The sequence below is a fragment of the Thermobia domestica genome, chromosome 15 (genome assembly GCF_964235325.1).
Source record: "Thermobia domestica chromosome 15, izTheDome1.hap1.1, whole genome shotgun sequence".
Lineage (NCBI taxonomy): Eukaryota > Metazoa > Arthropoda > Insecta > Zygentoma > Lepismatidae > Thermobia > Thermobia domestica.
The window spans coordinates 1,372,144-1,395,417 of record NC_137468.1 but is presented as its reverse complement, the minus strand read 5'-3'; the positions used below and the strand labels follow the sequence as shown (position 1 = coordinate 1,395,417).

The window sequence follows — 23,274 nt, the reverse complement described above, 5'->3', positions numbered from 1 at the left end:
TTGTGTAAACGTTTTAATATAAGAATAATTTTGTATTCTACTACATTCTACGTACTGGTACAGTATTTCAGTACTTTGTATGGAAACCAGGGTATTTGCTAGAAATTTTCTTCAGGGGGGTGTAGATTGTAATGATATGTACGTAGAAAAACCTTAAGCGTATCTTTTCTTAATACTACACACACATTACAAATTTAGCATAACCTTCGCAAAGGAAAGCATTATTTGCTTTAGTTATGAATAGGAGAAAAGAAAAATTCTCTCCTGTCACTTTTATTTGCTATTGTATAAACACATTTTGTTATTATCACTCTCATGCACACACAGAAATATACTTACCCTCATACGTATCTTTGGTACTACCAAAACCAAAGTTGTACCACGTTCATTCATTCTTCACGCATCTTTATGCATAAAAGTTATCTACATTCTTCTCCATAGGCAAGATGCAAGAGTTTTGTGTGTGTGTGTGTGTGTGGACGCTGGTGTTAGGACCTGCAGGAACTCTTTTGTAAAATTTGTACTCTAATTCGACTTCAGATTTATTAACATTACAAATGCTAGCCACTTCAGTTACACCAGGTGGGTCGGGGGTGTTTTTGAGCACATCATATAAGTGAGACACCTGTTTGAGAGGACCACCAAACCTTTCTTTCATGTTGCTGATAATTTTTGATTTGTAACTGGAGAGAAAAGCCTTGAGTTCTTGGGTTTTAAGTTTTCTTCCATTCTCACACCCTCAAATTTTGCCTCTTCTACAACACTTTCAGCATGCTCTGATCTTTTCAAAAGTGATATCTTCCAAATGTGCAATAATACTTCAGCGCTGTAACCACATCATTTCCACTTGACATTTACAGACTTTTGCTTAGTTTTGCAAAAATGTATTTAAGATTAGATCTACTAGTGTGAAAGTTGTTGATGTCTTTCGTAGTTGCAGTAGTAGTCCATAAGCATCTGATGGCATGTCTCCTGCATCAACATAGATATGCTTTAACACAACGCATATTGCAGCATAATGTTTGATTATCATATGAAAGCCACCTAGTGGAAGCAGGTTGCATCAATTTGTAAGAAGTAACGTCTATTGAAGATTCCACTTCCTGCAGAATTTTCAGCCTCTTGTGACTCCCATGAAATGTTGTGTACAGTTTATTCGTTACATTTACAACCCTTTTGATATCTTTTGGAGTTCCACAAGCCCTTATCAAAGCCAGTTTCAAAAGATGGAGTCAGCAATGAACGAAAATCAATCTAGAAGAATCTTCTTTGAGACGTGCTTGAACTCCGGATTTGTCACCGCTGAAATTTGAAGCATCATCAAAAGTCACAGCAGTCAGTTTTGCAGTACTAAGCCAACACCCTCTTATAATGACTAAGAGGGTGTTGACTAAGCCTTACTTTATGCGTCTCTTGAATAATTGTCTCTTTGATGCATTTTGCCTTAGTAGATTGAACTGGAACAGCACAAACGAAGGTCGTCTTCACTTTTGCAAGCCTCTATGTAACGTATACAAATACCCAGAATTTCTGTTCCATTTATATCTGTGCACTCGTCTGTCATGAGAGAATTTACTAATTCTAGAGAACTTGGCTATTGTAGATTCAGTGATGGCAATGCCAAAAGATTATAGAATAGAAGTAATAGAGTAATGTGACAAGTGATGTGCATTCTCTGGTGAGTTTCTTATATGTTGCCTTATTGTTCCTGAATGGTCTAGCGATGCCAATGTACTCCATTTGGATGTATGTGGTATTTCTTCGGAAAATAGGAAATACGTGATTTTGAACAAATCATTATTTACCATCGATATACCTTCACGCTGAATGTTAAACTGCTGATGGACTTGAATAATAACAGTCACTTTGCATTGAGACCTGTACCGCACGTATATGTTCTTTACTTTTGTCATGTTTTCTTGCCTTTTCTGAAAGTTCTCTAGATAAGTATAAAGACGCAGGAACTAACAAAAGGTGATGTGCTTCTTACAAATTATTCCGCCCCTTCATATGACAGACTGACGCTCTGACACCACTGTTTCTTGTTTCAAGCTCTGTTATGGATTGAATGAAACAAGAGTAGTTTAGAATACTGCTCTTGACGGAACAGCCTACGTGCGCCACCACCACCAGGGCTCCAGCTTATCACGGATATATTTTAAGTTTCCTACTGCTCTTTTGGAGTTACCTAATCACCTTTATTTTATTGATTATAGTGAGCCAGCTTTGACATTGTTCTGGTATCAGATTTTATTTCTAACATGGAATGTTTATATGATTGTCAAGCACTTCTTTGAGCGCAATACTTCACACAATTTCGTGAGGAGAGAAATAAAAGTATAAAATCAAAGCTAATATTTGATTGAAGCTATTGCAGCTAATTTTTAGATTGATGAGTTTCGTGCCAGTCAGGTTCGTAGCCAACCCAAAAATGTAGGGGGGGCGGCTGAAGTTAGGGGGCCCGATCCAACCATATGATAGTTCATCACCATATTATAGTTCATTTGCAAGCCTACCGTGAAAATTTTTAGGGGGCCAGCAAAAATTTAGGGAGGCCCGCCCCTCCTGGATACGGACCTGGTGCCAGCTATTAGAAAACTATCACCAAGACATTATTTATTGGGCTATATTTTACACTTATGGTACCGATGATAGTAATAACATAAAAATTCCCACACTTCCCTTTGAGGGTGGTATCGAGCTGCTTTGCTAGGGGGATATCGTCTATCATAGGGAGAGTGTAAGGGGGTGTTGGGGGAGTGTGAAAATTCCCTTATGGAAATCCTTAAGTTGACATAGTGCCTGGATTCGCTATGACATCTGGTTTACTAACGTAAAGCGAAAGTTCTCTACTTCTGGATCACTATGGCATACATTATTCACCACTTCTGTCAGCTTGTTTCTTGAAATTGGATGCTGCTCCATAACTTTTCTCTTCAGGAAGGTCCATCGAGACTCTATGCTGTTCCTATCTGGGCTGTTTCCAGGTCACGGAAGGACTCAGACGCTTTTCTTTTCCAAAGTCTTTTGGAAACAATTTTGAAGAAGATTCTGTTTACTGATCACATTGCTGCCATGACCAAGAGTGCTATACGATTATTAGGTCCTCTTTACAGGTTTACAGAGATTAGGGATATTACAGCCTTAAGTATATTCTATAAAACATTTATTTCAACCAAAATAGAGTACTGTTCCACCATTTGGAGTATGGCTAGCGTATAAAATCTCTCTCACATTGACTCAGTTCTAAATTTCTTTCTTGCCATTGTCAGGAAAAGAATACCTTCTGTACGCTGTTTAAGTAAACCTGAATTGTTGATTGTTCTTGTCATCCGTACACCTTCATCTCGTCGCATGCTATTTGATAACTCTACATGAATCTTAAGGAAGCTTAATTTTGTCCTCATTTAAGCATAAAAATGGTCATCGTAGTGATCTGATGAATTGTTAAACACACCCCTACCGCTCAACATATGGTTGACAAAACATGGCGGTGAAACAAACAGAAGAAAAGAAACATAGCAATGAAATGCCTAGGAGAAAAGAGACCAAGAAAAGTGAAAAATGTCAGAAAAATGTTAAAGGGGAGAGAAGTCAAAAAGTAGAAAAAGAAACTGATTCAGGTGTATTAAACTCATGGTCATGCTGGATTGCCGTATTACTTTTAGGTAAGACACTGGAGATCGGCAATATATTATATTTAACAATATTGTGACCTTAGTATTAGAGCTCTTATGAAATTTTGGCAGGAATTAGTGATGCTGGTCAAGTTTAGGCACACCGCATTTTGTAAATTTACTGCTAAAATTCAATACTGTTCATAGCAAGACATGTTTATCAGGAACAAATTTCTGCAGGCGGCAGAATTAAATACTAAGGTAATAATAGTATTTTAGGTGTAGAAGTGTAGATTTGCTTGTGTAAAATCATTCAGGGATTACACGGGTACAGGTTTTGCCACATTTCTTACATTTTCAAGTTAGGTTAGAGCTTTTTATTTCTTTTAGCAGAGTATGCACTAAATGAGGAGGGATATAGTATACGTAAGACCGTCTGAGTTCCAGAAGGAGCTGGACGCTCATACTTTTAGGGATTACTCATTGAGTATCTACGAACTTAGAAAGGGGGTAACAAACCCACTTTCATTTACTTATCCACTGATACGAAAATAAAAAAGAACGTACCTATTTGCCCTTGTACTTTATATGCTATAGCGCATTACATTATATGCAACAAGGATTTTGGTCTGCATCACGATATAAATTTAAAAATATTTAACATTTTTCGAATCGAAATCAACAAAATTTATTCTAGAAAGTAAAAATAGAATGTTAAGCACATATAATGAAGACGGCGCAGTGATTTAATTTGGTAACGTATAAATATATAATATGAAGTATCCTCGTGCACGGAAGACAGGGGGTTCTCATGTATACTATTACCATGAGGAGCTCCATTACCACTTGCAGATTGACTTTAAGAGCGCTCAGTATAAATACAGTGTGGAACAAGGTTCTAGGACACACGTCCCCATTCCCATTTAGCTGTAATAAAGACAGAATACAACGTATCCTGTCGGGTCCCAACCCTCCTTCACTCAACTCGCTCGACAATACTATGTGAATTAAATATTAAACTTTGGTACAGAAAGGAACCAACCTAGCTACTAACCTATATGGGGAACCTGTGTTCTAGAACCTTCCCCAGTGTGAACGTATTGCATAAAAACACGAACCAACTTGTTAGGTAGGGCCACTAAAAAGCACGAATGCCATTTAAGCGGGTCAGGCCAGGAAGGTAATAGGGGAGGCCAAGCGTTAGCGAGGGATGGATCTGTAGGGAGCCGGCACGTCCGCGACGAGGGTATACAAATAAACGAGGATAGTGGAAGAGCGTACTTATACATACAATATTTTCACTATCACTCAAAATCTATTTCAATATGCTGTGTACCGACAGTTATTACATTCACACTCTCATTCCTTCACGAAAAATTTTTCACATCGTATTTTAGCTATAAATTTTCTATTTGCTCGAGTTAACCCGTGCTTCACGACAGTTAAAATAAGTGCGTATGAAAGATGGCTTGATTAGATATTATTTTCCACTAGTGGAGTATTGTAGCACAATGTACAAACGTTGTATTTTGGGTTTACAGGTGTAGCGTTACTAGTGTCCAACTGCTATTAGAGCTCGTATCATTGCGAAAACATAAGGGACCTTATGCAGAGTCGTTCTGACGCGTGATTAGTGCCATGCTAAAGAGTTGAACTAAAATGTTTCCTGCAGTAGTCAGGCCTTTAGTATGACGCTAATCATACGTCAAAACGACTTTGCATAAGGCGGAATGTTTTCACTACCCTTGATTACGCGTATATCTACCGTCGCTGATGCGCTTTTCCCTTCGAACATGTGGGCCCGCCACATTCTCTCTGATCTTAATCGTTTAGTAATATTCATGCTTTTTTGTGGCGACCTAGGAGAGGTTGGTTAGAGTATTTTGCACTAGTTTTCTTTCTTTTTTTTTCTTTTTTTTTTTTTTTTTTTAATGCCACACATCTGGACGCTGCAAATCGTGAAGAATTGTAAACTTTGAATAATTGCTTCTGATGTCCCTTTTGAATTTTATCTGTGCTAAGTGGGGTAATGTTATGTCGCCCAGTGTAAATCTTTTGGAGGATAAAAAGAATGAAATTAATGAAAAGAAAAATATAATTTTTCAACGATTATTTCGAGTAGTGTGGCCAAACTTTACCTGCACGATTATTGATCATTATGTTAATTGATACTTAAATTTAAAGTTGTTCCGATGAAAACTTAAAAAAAAAGGGTCATTTATACTGGTTCATGTATTGCTCACTTAATTACTATTCTGGTTGTAATTGGCGAAGTAACGGAAATGGTCGAGCGTTGGCTTCGCATTCGGGAGGTCGTAGGTTCGTTTCCCGATGCCAGCCATCCTGACTGGGGTTTTCCAGGGTTTCCTTCAGTTCTAGCAGGCAAATGCTGGGATGGTACCTATTAAAACGCCCTGGTCGATACCTTCTTAAATCCTTTCCATTGTTGTTGTTAGATGTCTAGTGTAAAATGGTCTCTGAGCTGTATCTGGTGACTGTCAAATAAATGATTATCAAAACTACGTAACTAGTTTGAGAATAACCTGAATGTCTGTATACGGGAAGGGGAAATGAATAATAAATAATCAGGGTATCGGTCACGAAAGTCACGAAGAAGTCACGAAATCAGAAAACGTTCATGAAAGTCACGAAATTTAGCTTGTGGGTCACGACTTTATTAGCTTCTTAATACCATCAGGAGTTGTATTATTTTGATTGGCTCAGTGGTAGAGCGTTTACTCCTAGTGCGTGGGGTCGCAATTTAGTTCCTAGCTCGCACTAAGTGAGCTTTGTGGTGGACACAATGCGCATGAGTGTTTTCGGTGTAATTCGTTTCGTTCCACTTTTCTTCATTCCAAGAGCTCCTCCATGGCTAAGCGGCAGGGTTGGTTCGTTTAAACCAGCTGTTTTTTTCTTTTTTAAATCAACTGGTTTAACCCCCCCTCCCTCAGAAAAAAAAAAACGTAAAATGTTTTAAATTATGTGAACTTCATGTGACGTTTCCACATATCAAACCATATGCATTAGCTGTATCTCCTTTTCACGTTTTAATGAAGGCGTCCCATGTTCAATTCTCGGTCGAACCACAAACCTTATTTCAAGTGTAAACCAAGTAGCGGTTCGGATATCACTTTAAGCGAAAGTCTTGATAACCTCGGGATTATATAAGGATGTTAAGCCTAAACATACGAAACGAAACCAAATTGTATATTTCTGCTTGCCTGAATCTCTGTTGTTTTACCAAGTAACCAAGGTTGCTTAAATATATTGATAGAAATTGGCAAAATTTATCGACTGCCTATGTAGCTTCCAACATTAGCTTGGATTGGACTTTCAGGTGTGAGCGGTCTCAGGTTCGATTTCCGGTGGGGGCACTCGGTCGAAAAAGTAGAACAGCTTTTTCAGGCCAGCCACCTTGAATGAGGTTTTCCTGGGTTTTCCTCATTCACACCAAGCAAATGCCGGGGTGGTACCTAACTTATAGGTCCCAGGCCAATTCCTTCCTTCCCTCTCTCCGAATAGTGTGCTCGCCGAGGGCGTATCCCTCAAACGTGACTGGCTAAATGGCCATAAGATGCCGGGAGCCCAGAAATCTAAAATCCTAAATCCTGGATTGGTCATTCAGTTTTAATTTAATTGAATGATATCTACATACTACATTTGTAATTTAATACTTCAGTTGTAGTGTACAGATTATGATAAGTTTACCTTAAAATTTTACATGACAGCAATAACAGGATTTTCCCGTCATTGCTTGGCATTTAAAGTAGTAACAGGATTTTGCCGATGGCTAAGCAGAGAGTGTCCCGATTTATATATAATTCTGTATAATGGTTTCACTTGTATAACTGTTTATCTTTTTGTTTCTGAAATGGCTCTTGACGATTATATTAAAACGTATGTAAAGATCAGTAAACATATTTTTATTAGGAGTGCTTCGTGAGTGAGTCGGCAGAGCCATCGTATTTGTGACCAATTAGTCCCGGTTTCGAGTCTAAATGGAGGACAATTTCTGTCGGATGTAAGCTGAGAAGCGATTTGGATTCTGCTTTAAGCTTATGTGACCACTTCCAGTATAACCTCGTTGTTGCATAATGACACCAAGGCGAAAGTAACTTATTTCTGTTCATATGTACTATAAATACATAGAGCAAATTATTAAACCCAAAAACCGTTTTTTTTTTGTTTTTTGTTTTTTTTTTTTTTGTTTTTCAGGAAAGATGGTTTTTGCCAACTCTCCTAAGCGGTTAGCGTACGCGCCTTTGGCGTGGGACAACCGAGTTCGATTCTCGACGGGAGCTCATGTGGTTCAGATTCCACGTTAATCAATAGGTCCCGTCTCATATAGCCTCGCTGCTGAAAGGAACATTAAACTCACAATCAACTCAACTGAATTTTCTTCATTCCACCATTTCATTAAGTCTCAACATCATCGTCTCCTTTAGCTTACAAAGTAAAACTGTGGACGTAAAACAGAAAGAAAGAAAAAATTATGAACTGCGGTTCAAGATAGGGTGAAGCCAAGGGGCTCGTACAAGAGTGCGACCATAGATAGTAGGCGCGCTATCGACGGTGAATATGCGTGTAAACAAAGACAAATACGAAAAACACACACCAACCTGTGTTAGGTAACTAGTACAAGCTAATTTTATGAACTAAATTTGTATAGCAGTGAACCGCATCTCATCTGTATTTGCATGTTAACGGATATCTTACATGTTTGACGCGTACATATAACTTCCTTTAATATTATACTTGCTTTTTTGCTAGTTAACATATTTCATCTTGCAAACTTGAAGATAAACTAAACCTCCATGGAAGGAGTACAACGTAAACGGGAATCATTTTTATTGCCTAATTTTTTGACTACTCTCTCTTCGCAGATATGTTGCGCTTAACTGATTTAATACTTATGCAATACTCTTTCATTGCAATATAAATTTCACTTGTAAATTTTCCAAATTATGGATCCCATATTGTAAATTAATACCAAAGAAATAAGAACTAACCTTATGCCTGTGTGCAAATTAACCCTCGCGTTACGTAGATTTTTTTTTTTGTAACGCGGAGTACCAAGGGGGGGGGGGTCATTTTATGCCCACTTGTTAAGATTAAATATATTTCGCAAGAAAAATAAATTAGAAACTCGTACAAAAATCTAGAGGCCGTGGTGGCTCAGTGGTAGAGTGTCCACCTCTGTGCTTGGTGTTCCGGGTTCGATCCCGGCCCCCCGCCAAGTGAACATTGTGGTGGACAAACACCGTGCTCGTGGGTTTTCTCGGGGTTCTCCCACTTTCTTCATCCACCATTTCATTCATTTGTCATCATCACCGTCTCCTTTAGCCTAACTGGCATACACGTGGGACGTAAAACTAAATTATTTCATTTTTCTTATAAAAATCTACAGTGACAAATGAACAGTACATGGAATACGACTAACAGCTCCCCTTCCTGATACTTTGTACCCACCAACTTGAAATAACAAATTTTATGAGACACACAAACGTTCAATTTGCATCATCGTAAAGTATACGCTTTAGCTAAACATGTTGAACAATAACTTTTTACAATTTTAAAGAAACGATTAGAAGAGCAATTAGAAGAAATATACTGCGGTCGCCACAAAGTATCCCCTCCCCCCGGTTGGTAGTCAGAGGGTTAAGTCTGGGGCTGTGGTTTGGAAAATTTACTTATGAAATATAATCTAATATATAAAAATAAAGCAGATCTTGTATGATTGAATCTCGGGAATGTAACTAAACCGTTTGAAATGAATTTTAGAATATATTTGTTACGTAGCTATAACTGAGTTTTTTCGTGTTACTTTGATTAAAATGCATATCCTAAGGGGGAAACAGAGAGGGGGTCATAATTTGTACGAGAAATTCAGTATCTCACGAGTTCACTCCTACTCTTACTAGTAATTTATTGATGCTCTAATATGGTTGAAAGTATTCAAAGCTCTCGCACAATGTTTTCGTGAGTTCATTTAAGTATTTTGTCACGAATTAAACAACAGAACGTAAAACAAAACTAATGTTATTTTTTTCGTTATAGGTATAGGGTTTTCATATCTCCACGCATATCATGTGTCAACAATGTTCGAGAACGATCGTCATTTCTCTCACCTGTCGACCTTGGAACGGGAGATGACATTTCGAACCGAAATGGTGAGTATTAGGTTGTATAGATGATTCTAAGAATTCTGGAGTAAGACGCTAGCGATAGGTAATCATAGGTGCATGTTAATCAAATGTAACTGTAAATATATGAAGCACTTGCTTTATTGCAGATTATATTATGAGGATGGGCGCTTGAGAACAAAACATTCCTTTCTTTCTTGCATTGAATTCGTTGTTCCCTGCTGTAAGTATTATTTCTGGTGTAAGTATTTTTCTTAGCAAGTTATTTCAAATGTTTTGGTTTATGCAGAATGTTTCAAAACAACACCGACAATGTTTGGGAGGTGATTCCTGACATCAAGATAAGACAAAAAGAATAGACCAACCTGGGTGCAAAAATGCTTCCTTTCGGAGTTATAGGCTGTCGAAAACATGAAAAAATTAGCTTTAAAGGTCCATAGCTCCCAAATTATGGGTCCTACCGTTGGGTCAAGACTTCACTTAGGAACTAATATGTTCGCTGTCCTAAAATGTATGTTTCCGAATTCTAAGGTACTCACGAAGCATTTTTTATAGAGGGAGTTTGGCTACGGGCATATAATTTGAAATACTCAGCAACTACCTCTATAGAAATTGTTGCGGACGTACCAGGATTCTGAAACATGTATTTTTGGGTAGCGCACATTTTAGTTCCTAAGTGACGTCTTGACCCGACGGTAGGTCCCATAATTTGGCAGCTATGGACCTTTAAAGCTAATTTTTTCATGTTTTCGGCAGCCTATAACTCCGAAAAGAAACATTTGTACACCCAGGTAGGTCTATACTTTTTGTCTTACCTTGTCAGATATCACCTCCCAAACGTTGTCTTTTTTTTTTTTTTTTTTGTTTGTTTGTTTGTTTTGTTTTAAATACCCTGTATATTACTGTTTAAGTGGAAATCGTTTTCCAGAATGAAACTAGAGAATTCATTACTGTACTGGAAGAAGCATATGCCTTAAAGCCATATAATTGTGAATTTATTTCAGTTGAACTCCTGATATGTCAGTTCTTATATAGACTTCAAATTCTAAGTAAACTGTTCTCCTGTCCAAAAATTATAAAATTTTGAAAGGTTCACAGTAGTTCAGTACTAGAGCGCCCACCTCTGGTTCCTGGTTCGTGGTTCGATCTCAGTTTAATGCGAAATATTCTTTGTTGTGAACAAACAACGTATGGATGAGTTTTCTCAGGTTTATGTCGTTTCCTCCCAGTTCCTTTATTATCATCACTGTCATCCTTAGTCTTGGGATATTGAAGAAACAAAAAAGACATTTCAAGGCAGAAATGGGTGGATATTCCCTAGAATACTGAACTGAACGAAAATATAAGATATTCTATTATTTAATTGTGTATCAACCATTCTCCCCCCAAAAAATTGGATAATAAATTTACCAAATGTAAAAACTATTTTACGTGGGTGTACTCCGACGCAAGTGAAGCGCGTTGCTAACATGGTGAAGAGTGTGGGTCTGTGGAAACGAAATATATACACTAGACTGAAGGAACATATGAAGGACTTGAAAAAGTGTAATTCCCAGGCATATAAAGGGACCTGATAAGTGTAGCGAAAGTTATAAAGGAAACTAAGAATGATGTGAAACTTACTTTTTAAAATATTTTGTGGACATAAAGATATTGATACAGGGTTGTCTGTAGTAAGTGTTTTCGTATATTACTTATGTTAGGATCATGCAAGTGGGATTTACAAGATTGTAATGTTGGTAAGTCAGTTACTCCACACAAGAATTCAGCAATTAGCTAGGCGGAGTTCGTCAATGGAGTCAGTCCGTTAGCGTCCATATCCTTTCGTTTCGCGTACTTTTCAATTGATTTCTTATGTCTCCCTCGGATGAGACCGATTTATGCACTTATGGAATGAAATTTCAACAATAAGTGGGCCGCGGTGGCTGAATGGTAGAGCATTCACCTGTGGGTCCTGGGTTCGATCACAGCTCGTGCCAAGTGAACTTTGTGGTGGACAAACACCGCGTGCGTGGGTTTCCTCGGGGTTCTCCCGTTTCCTCCCACTTTCTTCATTCCATCATTTTCATTCATTACTCATCATCACCATCTTCTTTAGCTTAACCGGAGTAAACGTGGGACGTAAAACTCAAAGATTTAATTTCATTTTTTTCAACAATAAGTAAAGTTGTACGAGTGAACTGAGTGAGAGAGAGAGAGGGAGTGTGTGTTTGTGTTTTGGTTTGTTTGTTTGTTTGTTTAAGTTTGCTTTTCATGATTTGTCTTTTCACTGAAGTTTCAAATATGGACAATTTACATTCAAGTGAATTTACAACACTAATGTTATTGAATGCATTTAACTAATGCTAGTTGACTTTGCATTGTTCAGATTTCGCTTAATTGGAATCTTCTGTGTTTCAGGGCCTTTATTACTCTTACTACAAAACATTAGTTGAAGCTCCATCGTATGTAGAAGGCTTACACCAGCTGATGCATGATAACTTAACCGAATATCCGTCTATAATAAATACATTAGAGAGATTTAATATATATCCCGAGGTAAGTAAGACAAGTTTCTAAATATTTGAATATCTAGTAGCAAAGTTACAAATGTTTCATAAATGTACACTCATGTCCAAAATGATTGTCGCATATCTATAACTGTCTTCTTGTAAGAATATAATTTGATAATGATTTTGCAGGGTAGTTTTAATACTGATACTATGTGTATAATCGGGAAATGTATGTTTGTGGTAAATTTCATAGGAAAATAATTATAAATACGAAAATTAGAGTGAGTAAAAGAAAATGTTGCTAAATGCACAAGAAAATTTTATTTTCGTTTTATTGTTCTTATTTACTGCTCATTTGACATGAAATTTGCCACATACATGTCTTTGCCATTATACACATACTAACTTTATAAGAAATACCGGACGAATTCGTTATCAAATTACATTCCTATAACAACATATTTATAGACATGCGACAATAATTTTGAACATGAGTGTACATTAAAAAATATATATATATTTTCCAGACGAAGAAATAACTTGTGTTATCAATAAGTTCCAATGGTTCGCAACGTTCTTAATACAGCTGAAATGATTTCTCTGTCAGTTTACTGTAATTTGGACAGTATCACTTTTCCTATGTTATTTATATAATTTTCATAACAGTTAAAATATTATTTCCTTTTGTAGGTCGTTCTGGCTGGTTTGTATCGCTTGTACAAAAGTGTAATGGAGAGCTGGAAGATAGATACAAAACAGTGTTGGCAGGTCCAAAGAGGCGAAGGTCTTTCCCCCGTGTGGAGCTGTGAAGGGCTTGGAGACCCTTCCTATTTTTATCTTGAAGGAGTGTGGTACTGCGCGGGTCTATCTGTTGCAACCATTTTTCTATCTGGAGTGTTTCTCAGGTACAGTTATATTGCATTTAAATTAGGAAAGAAATAAAATTGATATGTGTAGATAAGTGATGAAGGAATTATTTATTTATTTTGTCAGTCTGAGTTGTTAGTTACTCCTTTAAAATTAACTTAAGAATGTAGCATTTCTACTAATAGAGCACTTTGATTAGACCCAGATTGGTAGCATCAGCTCAAGATATATCTTAAATTACCTGTATTACTAATGTTTAAAATGTAGGCACCTAAAATGTGCTATGAGATACTTTTGGGGATCTCCTTCACTGTTTTGAGTCGACAGAACAAAACTGTGTGTGTGTGAAAGAAACACAAATTCAAAGTGGTATGTTAACATGAATTTTGTCTCATTCTTACTGTGTTTAAGTAGCGAGTACTGTCGGTTATGTACTCTAAAGTGTTTGACAATTCTCAGGCTAAAAGAGGATAGGTTAACTGGATCATACCTGACGTAGATGATGATGATGATGATCAAAATCAAGAAGCAGGCCGCGGTGGCTTAGTGGTAGAGCGTTCACCTCTGGTGCATGGGGTCCTTGGTTCGATCCCATCTCGCGCCAAGTGTACGTTGTGGTGACAAACACCGTGTACGTAGGTTTTCTCGAGGTTCTCCCGTTTCCCCCCACTTTCTTCATTTCACCATGCAAATGGAAAGCTACTAGGTGACTCGAGATAACGGTACCTCATGCAAAATAATATTATCTAGCGCGCTCTTGTTCCACATTTCGATTATCTTTTATCTATTTGAAGATATCACATAATTACTGTAAAATTAGCGGCATTTTAATTTCGCATTGATTAGGCCTCTTAAACCCGACTATGGTGGTGGTACTGTTAACCGCTCGACTGAATTATTGATTTTATTGTGTACAGTTGCTTCAAAAATGTGGAAGAGAGAAAGAGGCTGCAGATTCCGGGACATTTAAATGGTACCGAGTTTAAAGTATTGATATCTGCTAAGTTCAATGTCAGTGTTAAATATCGTATAGTGTGTAGAAATTGTTTTAATTAACCAGTTTCTAATTGTCCTTTCCAGTGGTTCAATAGCAGGAGGTTTGCTTGCTGCCATATGCTTCTTTTATAATCATGGAGAGGTAAGAGATATTCAAATATTATTATTATTATTATTTTTAATTTTTTTTTAATTTTTTTTTTTTTTTTTCATATAGTATTAGTTTAGAGTGCTATTCTTCATAAGTATTCATTTTTAAATTAAGATGTGGACAAACTGGACAAAATATGTCATCAGTGTAGCCACTTGTCCTGGAAAGCGGGAAAATCAGGGAATTCTATTTTGTGAAGATTTCTTTTTTCTTTTTCTTTTTCTTTTTTTTTTTTTTTGTTTGTTTGTTTAATGGTTTGGTCTCCCCCTTTCAGTACTGGTCTAGCAAGTAATTTTAACCAGGGTGAAAATGGTACTCAAACAACTTTCTCATTTTTTTCAGCTTTACTTTCATTTCTATTGGTTTTCAGTTGCTGTGTTGGGCGTTTTTTTGACAGTACGCAAGCAGTTTCCCTTATCTAGTTCGAACACTGCTCCTTCGCTGCTACTATTAGACTCTTTCTCGAACGAAACTACGTAGAATACTGCGAAGTTGCTACGAGGACGTTGTTTCCCCTTAGCAATTTTATCCTATACGTCCGGCTCGTATAGGCTGATTAACAATATGTAGTGTATAGTCTAGAAACAATAAGTTTTTTTTTCTTTCTTTACAACTTTGCAAAATTTTATTGTCTAATAGTGGCAACCGCTACTTGTTCAATATAGTTTCATTACAAGTGTGACTGGAACTTTTACAAGTTTGGTCTGTAAAACCTGTAAAAGTCAGGGAATTTTGAAATCATGAAAGAGTGGACACCCTGTGTCATTCATTTCTCAATAACTTCAAGATCTGAATAGAACAGGAATCGGATCAAGTCTCTTTTCCAGCTAAAAGTATATTTTTTACTGGAAAAATCTCTATCATTCTCTACTAGGTCTCTCTTTTTTCTCATTCCTGCGTAGTGAAATTGTTTGGACTGATGGCCAATGTACTGGAAAATGTTAGTTATTAGATAAAAAATAATAGTGATGATAACGAATAGGAGACCACATTATACAAGGTAAATATACTCAGTACAATAATAGAGTTGTCAGAGAGATCCTTCTGTGTTTGTCTTATCTTTTCTGTTCACTAGAAGTGAATTTGGACACGTTATCACTTCTCTGTGATTAGTTTTTAATACTGCACTTTATTCACTTTTTTCCCGCTCCTTGAACTTTCTCTAATGTATAGAACCATACAATTCATTTCAAAAACATCGTTATATTTGAAAAAGCACTAAAATATAGCACTTCGGAGTAACTACCACTTGCACTCTCTTTCAGATCTATTTCACAGAATTCAGCTTAACACAGTAATATAAAATATCACTGATTTATATTTTATATTTAGAGAATGTCATATTTAGAGAATTATGGATAAAACAGTTTGCGTGCAGTAGGGTTGAAATACGTATGTAAAATACAAAATGGCATTAATCCAAAAGATCATAGTGATCTACATAGTTTAGAAACTCAAAACACATGACTAAAGCGGAAGAAGAATTTATTCCAAATAGTTTGTTTCGCCAAGAATAAAACAGCCTACGTCGCTGAGCTTCGTCCATTGCGATAGCCCCTGCAAGTATACTCTACAAGAAATGTGCGTAGCTTCCTGACAACAGATGAAAGCACAAGAGAAATAGCGGAAAGTGATTAGACAAGCAAAGAATACTGACATGAAAACCCAGCCATTTTGAATCCTCTAGAGTACTTATATTAATCTTAAAATATGATGTACATAAATGTTACCACCAGGTCTGAAAGGGATATCTAAGTCTTAGAATTAACCATATAATAATATGTTGTAGTTATGTCTCATCTAAGAACATCAGTTAGGTCAATAACCTAGAGAAAATGATCAGAACTACTTGAGGTCTACAAATGTGTTATTCTGTAACTCCCAAATTTAAGGAGTACTGTAACAAAAATTTGAAAAGAGAGCATTAAAGTATACATGTTCTATAAAACGAAATAAATCCCTGTACACAACCATATATTTATATAACGCGTCAAACCTCATCAAGGTCAAAACATGAACCGAACACCTTCCAGTAGTACAAAGTATTGCTTACGTTTATATGTTGGTATTTCTGTAGGCGGGGATAACCTAGACCAATACAAATGTACAGAAATGTATATTACGTAATTTCGTTTTGACAATTCTCAAATTTAAGGAGAGTAATCCTAAGTACTTCTCCTAAAGTCTAAGAGAAACGCATCAATGTACTAATGTCCTGGACTCCTATATAATCATATAAGATAATCATAGGTCAATAACTGATCACATGACCATACTAATATTTGACAATTATTTACCCAAAGAATGAGATAAGCTGGACCACCCAATTTTTACAATGATACATATTCATATCTTAAGAACAATTACCAATTATTGATTTAACAATTCCCTAAATTTAAGGGTGAAGGAATGTACCCCTCCCAAAATTTAAGATTGCTGCACAAATATACCTATGTCTTATGAAAGGTAATGAACCCCGTACTCATTCATATAATTATATAAGATAATAAAGCCGTATCAAACTAGATAAAATAGGTCAATAACCTTCGAAATTTGATAATTTCACCATCAAATTTTTACAATGGGTCCTAGAGAATTTTTACCGAATTTTGTTGTTTGGTAATTCTCGAATTTAAGGAAGGGTTCTATGTACCCCAACAAATTTTAAAAAGGGAACATCAAAGTATACGTGTACTATAAAGGAAATTGACCCCTGTTCACACCCACTTAACGTGTTAAATGCTTATCAAAAAGAATAAATTGGGTCAGTAATGGAACACGTGATCGTACTAATTTTTGGTAAATTCTACCCCTGAAAGGGGACGATATGGACCACCCAAATTTATAGTGGTATGTATTAAGAACCTATACTACTATAGCAAATTCTTAAAGTTGGCAATTTCCAGACTTTAAGGGGTGGGCCAATGTACCTGTGTCAAATTTTAAGAGGGAAGAATCGATGTACCCATGCCTTATAAAAGAAAATAGACCCTTGAACATATTCATACAATCATATAAAATAATAAAGCCCTCATTAAAGGGAATAAATTGGGTTAATAACCGATCACATGATCGTACTAATTTTTGGCATTTTTTTTTTATCCATAAATGGAAACGAAATGCACCACCCAAATTTATAGTGATACATATTAGGGTCATTTACTACTATACTAAAATTTTAAATTTGGCAATTTCTAAAATTTAAGGGGTGGGCCAATGTACCCTTCCCAAATTTTAAGAAGGTGTAGCAATGGATGCATGTCTTATGAAAGAAAGTGAACATACCCATACATACTCCTATACAAGCCCATATAACCATATAAGGTAATAGGACCTCATCAAAGGGGATAAATTGGGTCAAAACCGAACACGTGGTACAACGTATTGCTTACATTTATATTTTGGCAGTTTTTTTACTCATGAAAGGGAACGAGATGAACCACCTAAATTTATAGTGATATATATTAGGGTCCTACTATTATACCACATTTTTAAATTTGGCAATTTCCAAAATTTAAGGGATCGATCAAGGTACCTCTCCCAAAATTTTAAAGGAGTGTACCAATGTACCCATGTCTTATGAAAGAGAATGGACCCCTGTACAGGCCCATATAACCATATAAGGTAATAAGACCTCATCAAAGGTGATAAATTAGGTCAATAACCTCCGAAATTTTAATTTTTGGCAATTTTTTACCCATGAAAGGGAACGAGAAGGACCTTCAATACTTAAAGATGTACGTACCCTGGTACCATACCAGATTTTTAGTTTTAGCAATTTCCAAAATTTAAGGAGATGGTCCTATGCACCCTGCCAAAAATTAGAGGCTGGCCAAGGTACCCGGGTCAGGAGGCAGGGTTCATTAAGCCGTAGAATGGGGAGTACTATCAAGTGAACCTTGTGGTAGACAAACACCGTTTATGTGGGATTTTTCTGGGTTCTTCCGTTTCTTCTCACTTTCTTCGTTCCACCATTTCATTCATTTATCATCATCACCGTCTCTAACCTAGCCGCCATAACCACGGGACGTAAAACAAAAAGATTTCATTTTTTTCAGCAAAATATGAATTGTCGTAAGATACCAGAAATAGATGTCCTACAATTCTTGAAGAATGTACAAACATACGTTATATTTCGAGTGGTAAACATTTGCTGCAAAATACAATGACTTATTCTGTTCAAATTTTACGAGCTCTTGCATTCTCAGTCGTCAGGGAAGAAAATCAAAATAGCTGCAGATATATCAGAACTGTAGCAAAAGCAGTATCAGTGGCCAATCCAAATGATCAACTTGTTGATGAGAGGAAATATCTGCAGCTTGAGGATGAACCTGCTGGAATTGAAATCACTTCTTTACATATTGACAGTTACGGGATGGAAAAGGGAGGATGGTTTACCAAAGTTTCTTCTGGTGACTAAAGTAATAAACGGTGCACTCTGTCAATCTCATGATAATGCTGACATTGAAAGAATATTTTCGTATAAAATAATACTCTTACAGACGAAAAGACGGAGATGTCTTGTGGAATCTTAGACAGTATTCTGATGGTGGCAGATGCTTTGAAATTTGGAAATTTTATAACAACATGCCCCATCTCGTTCGAATTTCAAAGAAAATTGAACCTTGGATCAAAATGGTCATAAGAATTACCAACAGTTTCTGGAGAAACAGCGCCTAGCACAGGAAAGAATTGTTTCACTTAGGGAAGAAGAAATGAAATTGGAAAAACAGAAGAAGGGACGTTGGAAAATGCTAGCAGTGCTAAGAAGAATACAGAAGAAATGAAAAGGAAGACGAAGTACAGTGACAAAAGAATCTGCAAATTCTCAACTTGGTAAAGCCACAGATCGACTTCGGGTAGCTCCTGAAAAGGAGGACGTGAAGGAGGCACATATTGCTCAGGGAGTGTTGGAAGGTGTCATGTCTTTGAAAGAAGAGCATAAGGATGTTCAGGCTCTTCAAAAAAAAAAAAAAAAAAAAAAAAGTTTAAAAGTGTTTCTGAGATGTGTGTCTAATTACAGATGATGTAAATATATATGAAAAAAGCCAATCCCCGTCCAGGCCCAGAAATAAAAAGTGTGTTCAGTTTAAGACTAGGCAACTGAGTTGTCACTCAGCTTTCTCTACAGATATATTCAAAAATTAAAAACTGTTTTAATCATTTGTCAAAAATTGGAAGATATGCAAATGTATTTCTTTTATTTCTGGTCTTAACCGGCATCTTGATGGGAGTAAATCACTATTTAAAAAAAAGTTACGTTTTCTGTCCTCTAAATGAGTGTTAATTTGTCAAATATCTTATCACAAGCTGGTTAGTCAACATAGTACATGATTTAGCTTACAAAGTACCTTTATTCAATGTCATTAGATCCCTGAAAGAAGGAAAAAAAAGTTAATTAATGTTCTTAAGTTATATGACTTTCACATCGTGGGTAGCTTCATTTTGTACTAAAATTAGTATGGTTTTCATTTTTATGTTCTGCAGTGCACACGAGTTCAATGGACTCCTCCTTTGAGGGAGAGCTTCGCCTATCCGTTTTGCGTAATGCAGATGCTGACCGTGAGTGCTTCTCTTAAGCATAATACCTATTCATGGATATGTGTAAGTATAGTACGTTATGTTCTATTGTGTAAGTGTATTTATTTGAGTAATTGCCAAGTATAGCCAAGTTTTACAGGAACCATTAGCTAACAACAAGAATGGGATAAAAAGTGGAAGAAAGTGAGACAGAACCCATTTTCTTTGAAGGTACGAGAGTCATTTGAAAAGTCTTGCACACAGCGCATGCGCAACCGTTTGAATGGTGTGATCAAGTTCAATTTTATGTCAGTTGTGAGTCAGAGTTTGGGCTGGAAGGTTGTTGAGTTGAGTTGATTTTGAGTTTAACGTCCCGTTCAGCAGCGAGGCTATATGAGACGTGGGCCTACTGATTAACTTGGAATCCGAACCACATGAGCTCCCGCCGGGAATCGAACCCGGGCCTCCCACGCCAAAGAGGCTTGAGGGTTGTGTCTTAGTTTGCTAATTTGCGTAGCTCTGTTGTGAAAAATTCAGTGTTAAAATGGAAAGTGAACCCGACTCAGCTCGGATTACACATAATGACCAGCGTTCCTATATCAAAATCGAAACTCTACGTGGAAAGAATCCAACTGAAATTTACAATGCTTTTTTATCGGGGTACTTCAGTTTCCTCCCACATTCTCATTCCACCAAATAATTCCATCATCATTCACTTGGCTTAATCATCCGTCTGCTTTAGCCTAAAAGGGAGTAACCGTGTGACGTTAAACTCAAAGATTTCATTTCATTTCGTTTTCTATGTTGCAGGAGGAATTTTACTATATAATTATTAACAACTAGTAGGAGTGTCCATTTTTGTTTCACAGACTGAACAATATGCAACACTGTAACACAGCAGAGTAGTTGGGTTGTCTAACTTAAAGGGATTGTGAAATACTCTATATTTTTTTAAATCTCAAGAGCGTGTTGCCTCCTGCCAATCTCTCACTCGAGTCAAAACTCAGAAGAATGGCTTCGTGCGCGATTAGATTGGCAACGCTCTATCTGTGAACAAAATTTGATGGCTCTAGTTTACTCCCTTATGTACGAAAATTCGATGACAGACAGAAACAGGGTTATTTTATATATTAATGAGAATAAAATACAAACTAATAAGTAGATCATAAGTATGTAGTGCATTAGAAATGCTTACATTGTGATCTATGATGGTATTTGTTGCAAACTACACTTATTTTCTGTAAGATAGTCATTTTCATTTTCTGTAATTTGGTCATTTTTGAATGGAACTGATCATGACCAATATATGTACGAGAAGGTATCAAAAAGTTCGTGCATCACCTAAATGAAACGCACTCTGGAGAACTCTACCGTGCCTAGCGACACAAACCTGCAGTTTGGCTTTGAAAGCACAGTTCAACCTCAGAAATGACGTCATTCCTGTCAAAATGGTGTTCTCTGAGTGGACTCTTTATTTCTGGGAAAAGAAAGAAGTTACTTGGTGCTAGATCCGGTGAGTGTGGGGGTGAGGCAATATTTCATATCCTAATTCTGCTGCCTTTTTCATGGCTGCATGGGCGGAATCAGCTGGTGCATTGTCTCCCAACAGCAGCACCTCTTTTATGACCATGACGTTTTTCATTCAGTTCCTGTCATAACTTAGGGGATGGGAATAATAGGTACTAGTAATAGTTTGCCCCCGTGCGAGCTAATCTATCTTGGTGACCTCTTCACAGTCCTAGAAAACGGAAAGCACCACCTTATCGGCAGATTTCTGCACTCGTGCCTTTTAGGAGTGGGGGAGGTGGTCTTCACCCACCTCACAGCGATGGAACATCTTCAGCGTTCTCGCGATTTCTTTTCTGGAAAGGTGTGAGCAATCGTGGCATCCGTTCTGCTGACACTTCCTGATGATGCAGCTGGCTCAGTTTGGAATTGCCATTTCCACTTGGATACCACATCATAGAATGAGTTTTCAACCCCGTAGACTTCTTTCATCTCTTCGTGGATCTGCTTTGCTGATTTTCCCTGAAGATGAAGGAACTTAATTCGCTCCGTGCCTCAAGCTTGTCAGTCATTGCACCTTCAGTGATTTACCTGCAAGAAAGAATTGTTCGGACAAGTTCAGAATTTACATGGTTAACATACAAGGACCTAATTATAAAACGCATGTCCGAAGGAGTTTGTAGTTCACCTTGTAGGTGATTACACGATTTTTTTTTTATACCTTCTCGTGTTTCGGTGTATTTTAGACTATTTATATATATGCATAAGTACGTGAATTCCTTTTAAGTTTTGTCATAGAGCTTAAATATATCTTCGCATCAATTAATAACTGAAAAAACATTTATTTGGTAGCATATAAAAATGCTGGATAGAAATGGTAATATACTAGTAAAAAACGTAGTTTAACTAACTATTCAACTGGATGCTAACGTGTACAGCTAAGCGTAGCAGAGAATATATGTAATGAAATGAGTACTAATTACCAAAGAAATTTGTTTCTCAATTTCAGGCGGCGTGCATTGCCGTGTCAACGATGTTGTGTCTGATTTTGTGGCAGTTTTCTCAGTTCTTCGTCACAACACAGATGGCAATCATATTTCTTATGTTTCTTGGAGGCTACATTAACAGAAGAACTCTTTTGACTATTGTAGTTGGACAGGGGGTAAGTGAATTATGCATTCTGTGTGTGTTTCGTATTTAAAAAAATATACCGGTTGTATCAAAAGTTACATAAAAACCAGGCAAAAGTGATTTCTGTTACTGATCTTTCAAAAACGTATTGTTATACAGTATACTCTCGCTAATCCGGATACTTCGTTCACAGGAAACTATCGAATTATTGACAGTACTTCCAATTTTTTGTATTTACGTTACATCTTATTTATGTGATACTGTAGGGATGCAGTTTAAATACACTTCAACACAGTGCAGATGTGCTCATAAATGTCATAATACAATAACACAAATTGAAGACAAGTACCTGTACAAAACAATGCAGGGTACAGTAGACAGAATTTTAAATTTTTTATCGATATGAGCGGTCTGAAACATGTCACCTTTTTTGTAGTGACTACGTAGCGTAATCGCTATATTATTGCCTTCGGTGGGAACCAGGGTTGGCAAAAACCATGGTTTTTATTGAAAAAACCAAAAAACCAGGTTTTTTTGGTTTAAATAATTTACTCTATGTATTTATATTAGATATGGACAGAAATTAGTTTGTTTCGCTTTGGTGTTATTATGCAACAACAAGGTTATGCTGGAAGGGATCACATAAGCTTAAAGCAGAATCCAAACCGTTTCTCGGCTTACATCCAAGAGAAATTGTCCATTTCGACACGAAACCGGGACTAATTGGTCACAAATGCGATTGCCGACTCACTCACAAAGGACTCCTGATAAAAATACGTTGTACTGATCATTACATAGGGCTAGTTGTTAATATAATTGTCAAGGGTCATTTCAGAAGGACAAAATGACAA

The 23,274-nt window shown here is 36.8% G+C and overlaps 1 protein-coding gene across 1 annotated transcript in view; it reads left to right on the top strand.

Moving 5' to 3' along the window:
• Nucleotides 1–3,454: 3,454 nt before the first annotated feature.
• The window catches only part of LOC145672029 (protein C-mannosyl-transferase DPY19L1-like), a 46,994-nt gene continuing 27,174 nt past the window's right edge, over nt 3,455–23,274 (top strand). Inside the window, exons 1-7 of the mRNA XM_081741223.1 lie at nt 3,455–3,668; nt 9,675–9,787; nt 12,161–12,298; nt 12,943–13,157; nt 14,200–14,257; nt 19,754–19,870; nt 22,302–22,454. Coding sequence (XP_081597349.1) covers nt 3,488–3,668; nt 9,675–9,787; nt 12,161–12,298; nt 12,943–13,157; nt 14,200–14,257; nt 19,754–19,870; nt 22,302–22,454 — 975 coding nt within the window. The 5' untranslated portion in view covers nt 3,455–3,487. The remainder of the gene's footprint in view (nt 3,669–9,674; nt 9,788–12,160; nt 12,299–12,942; nt 13,158–14,199; nt 14,258–19,753; nt 19,871–22,301; nt 22,455–23,274) is intronic.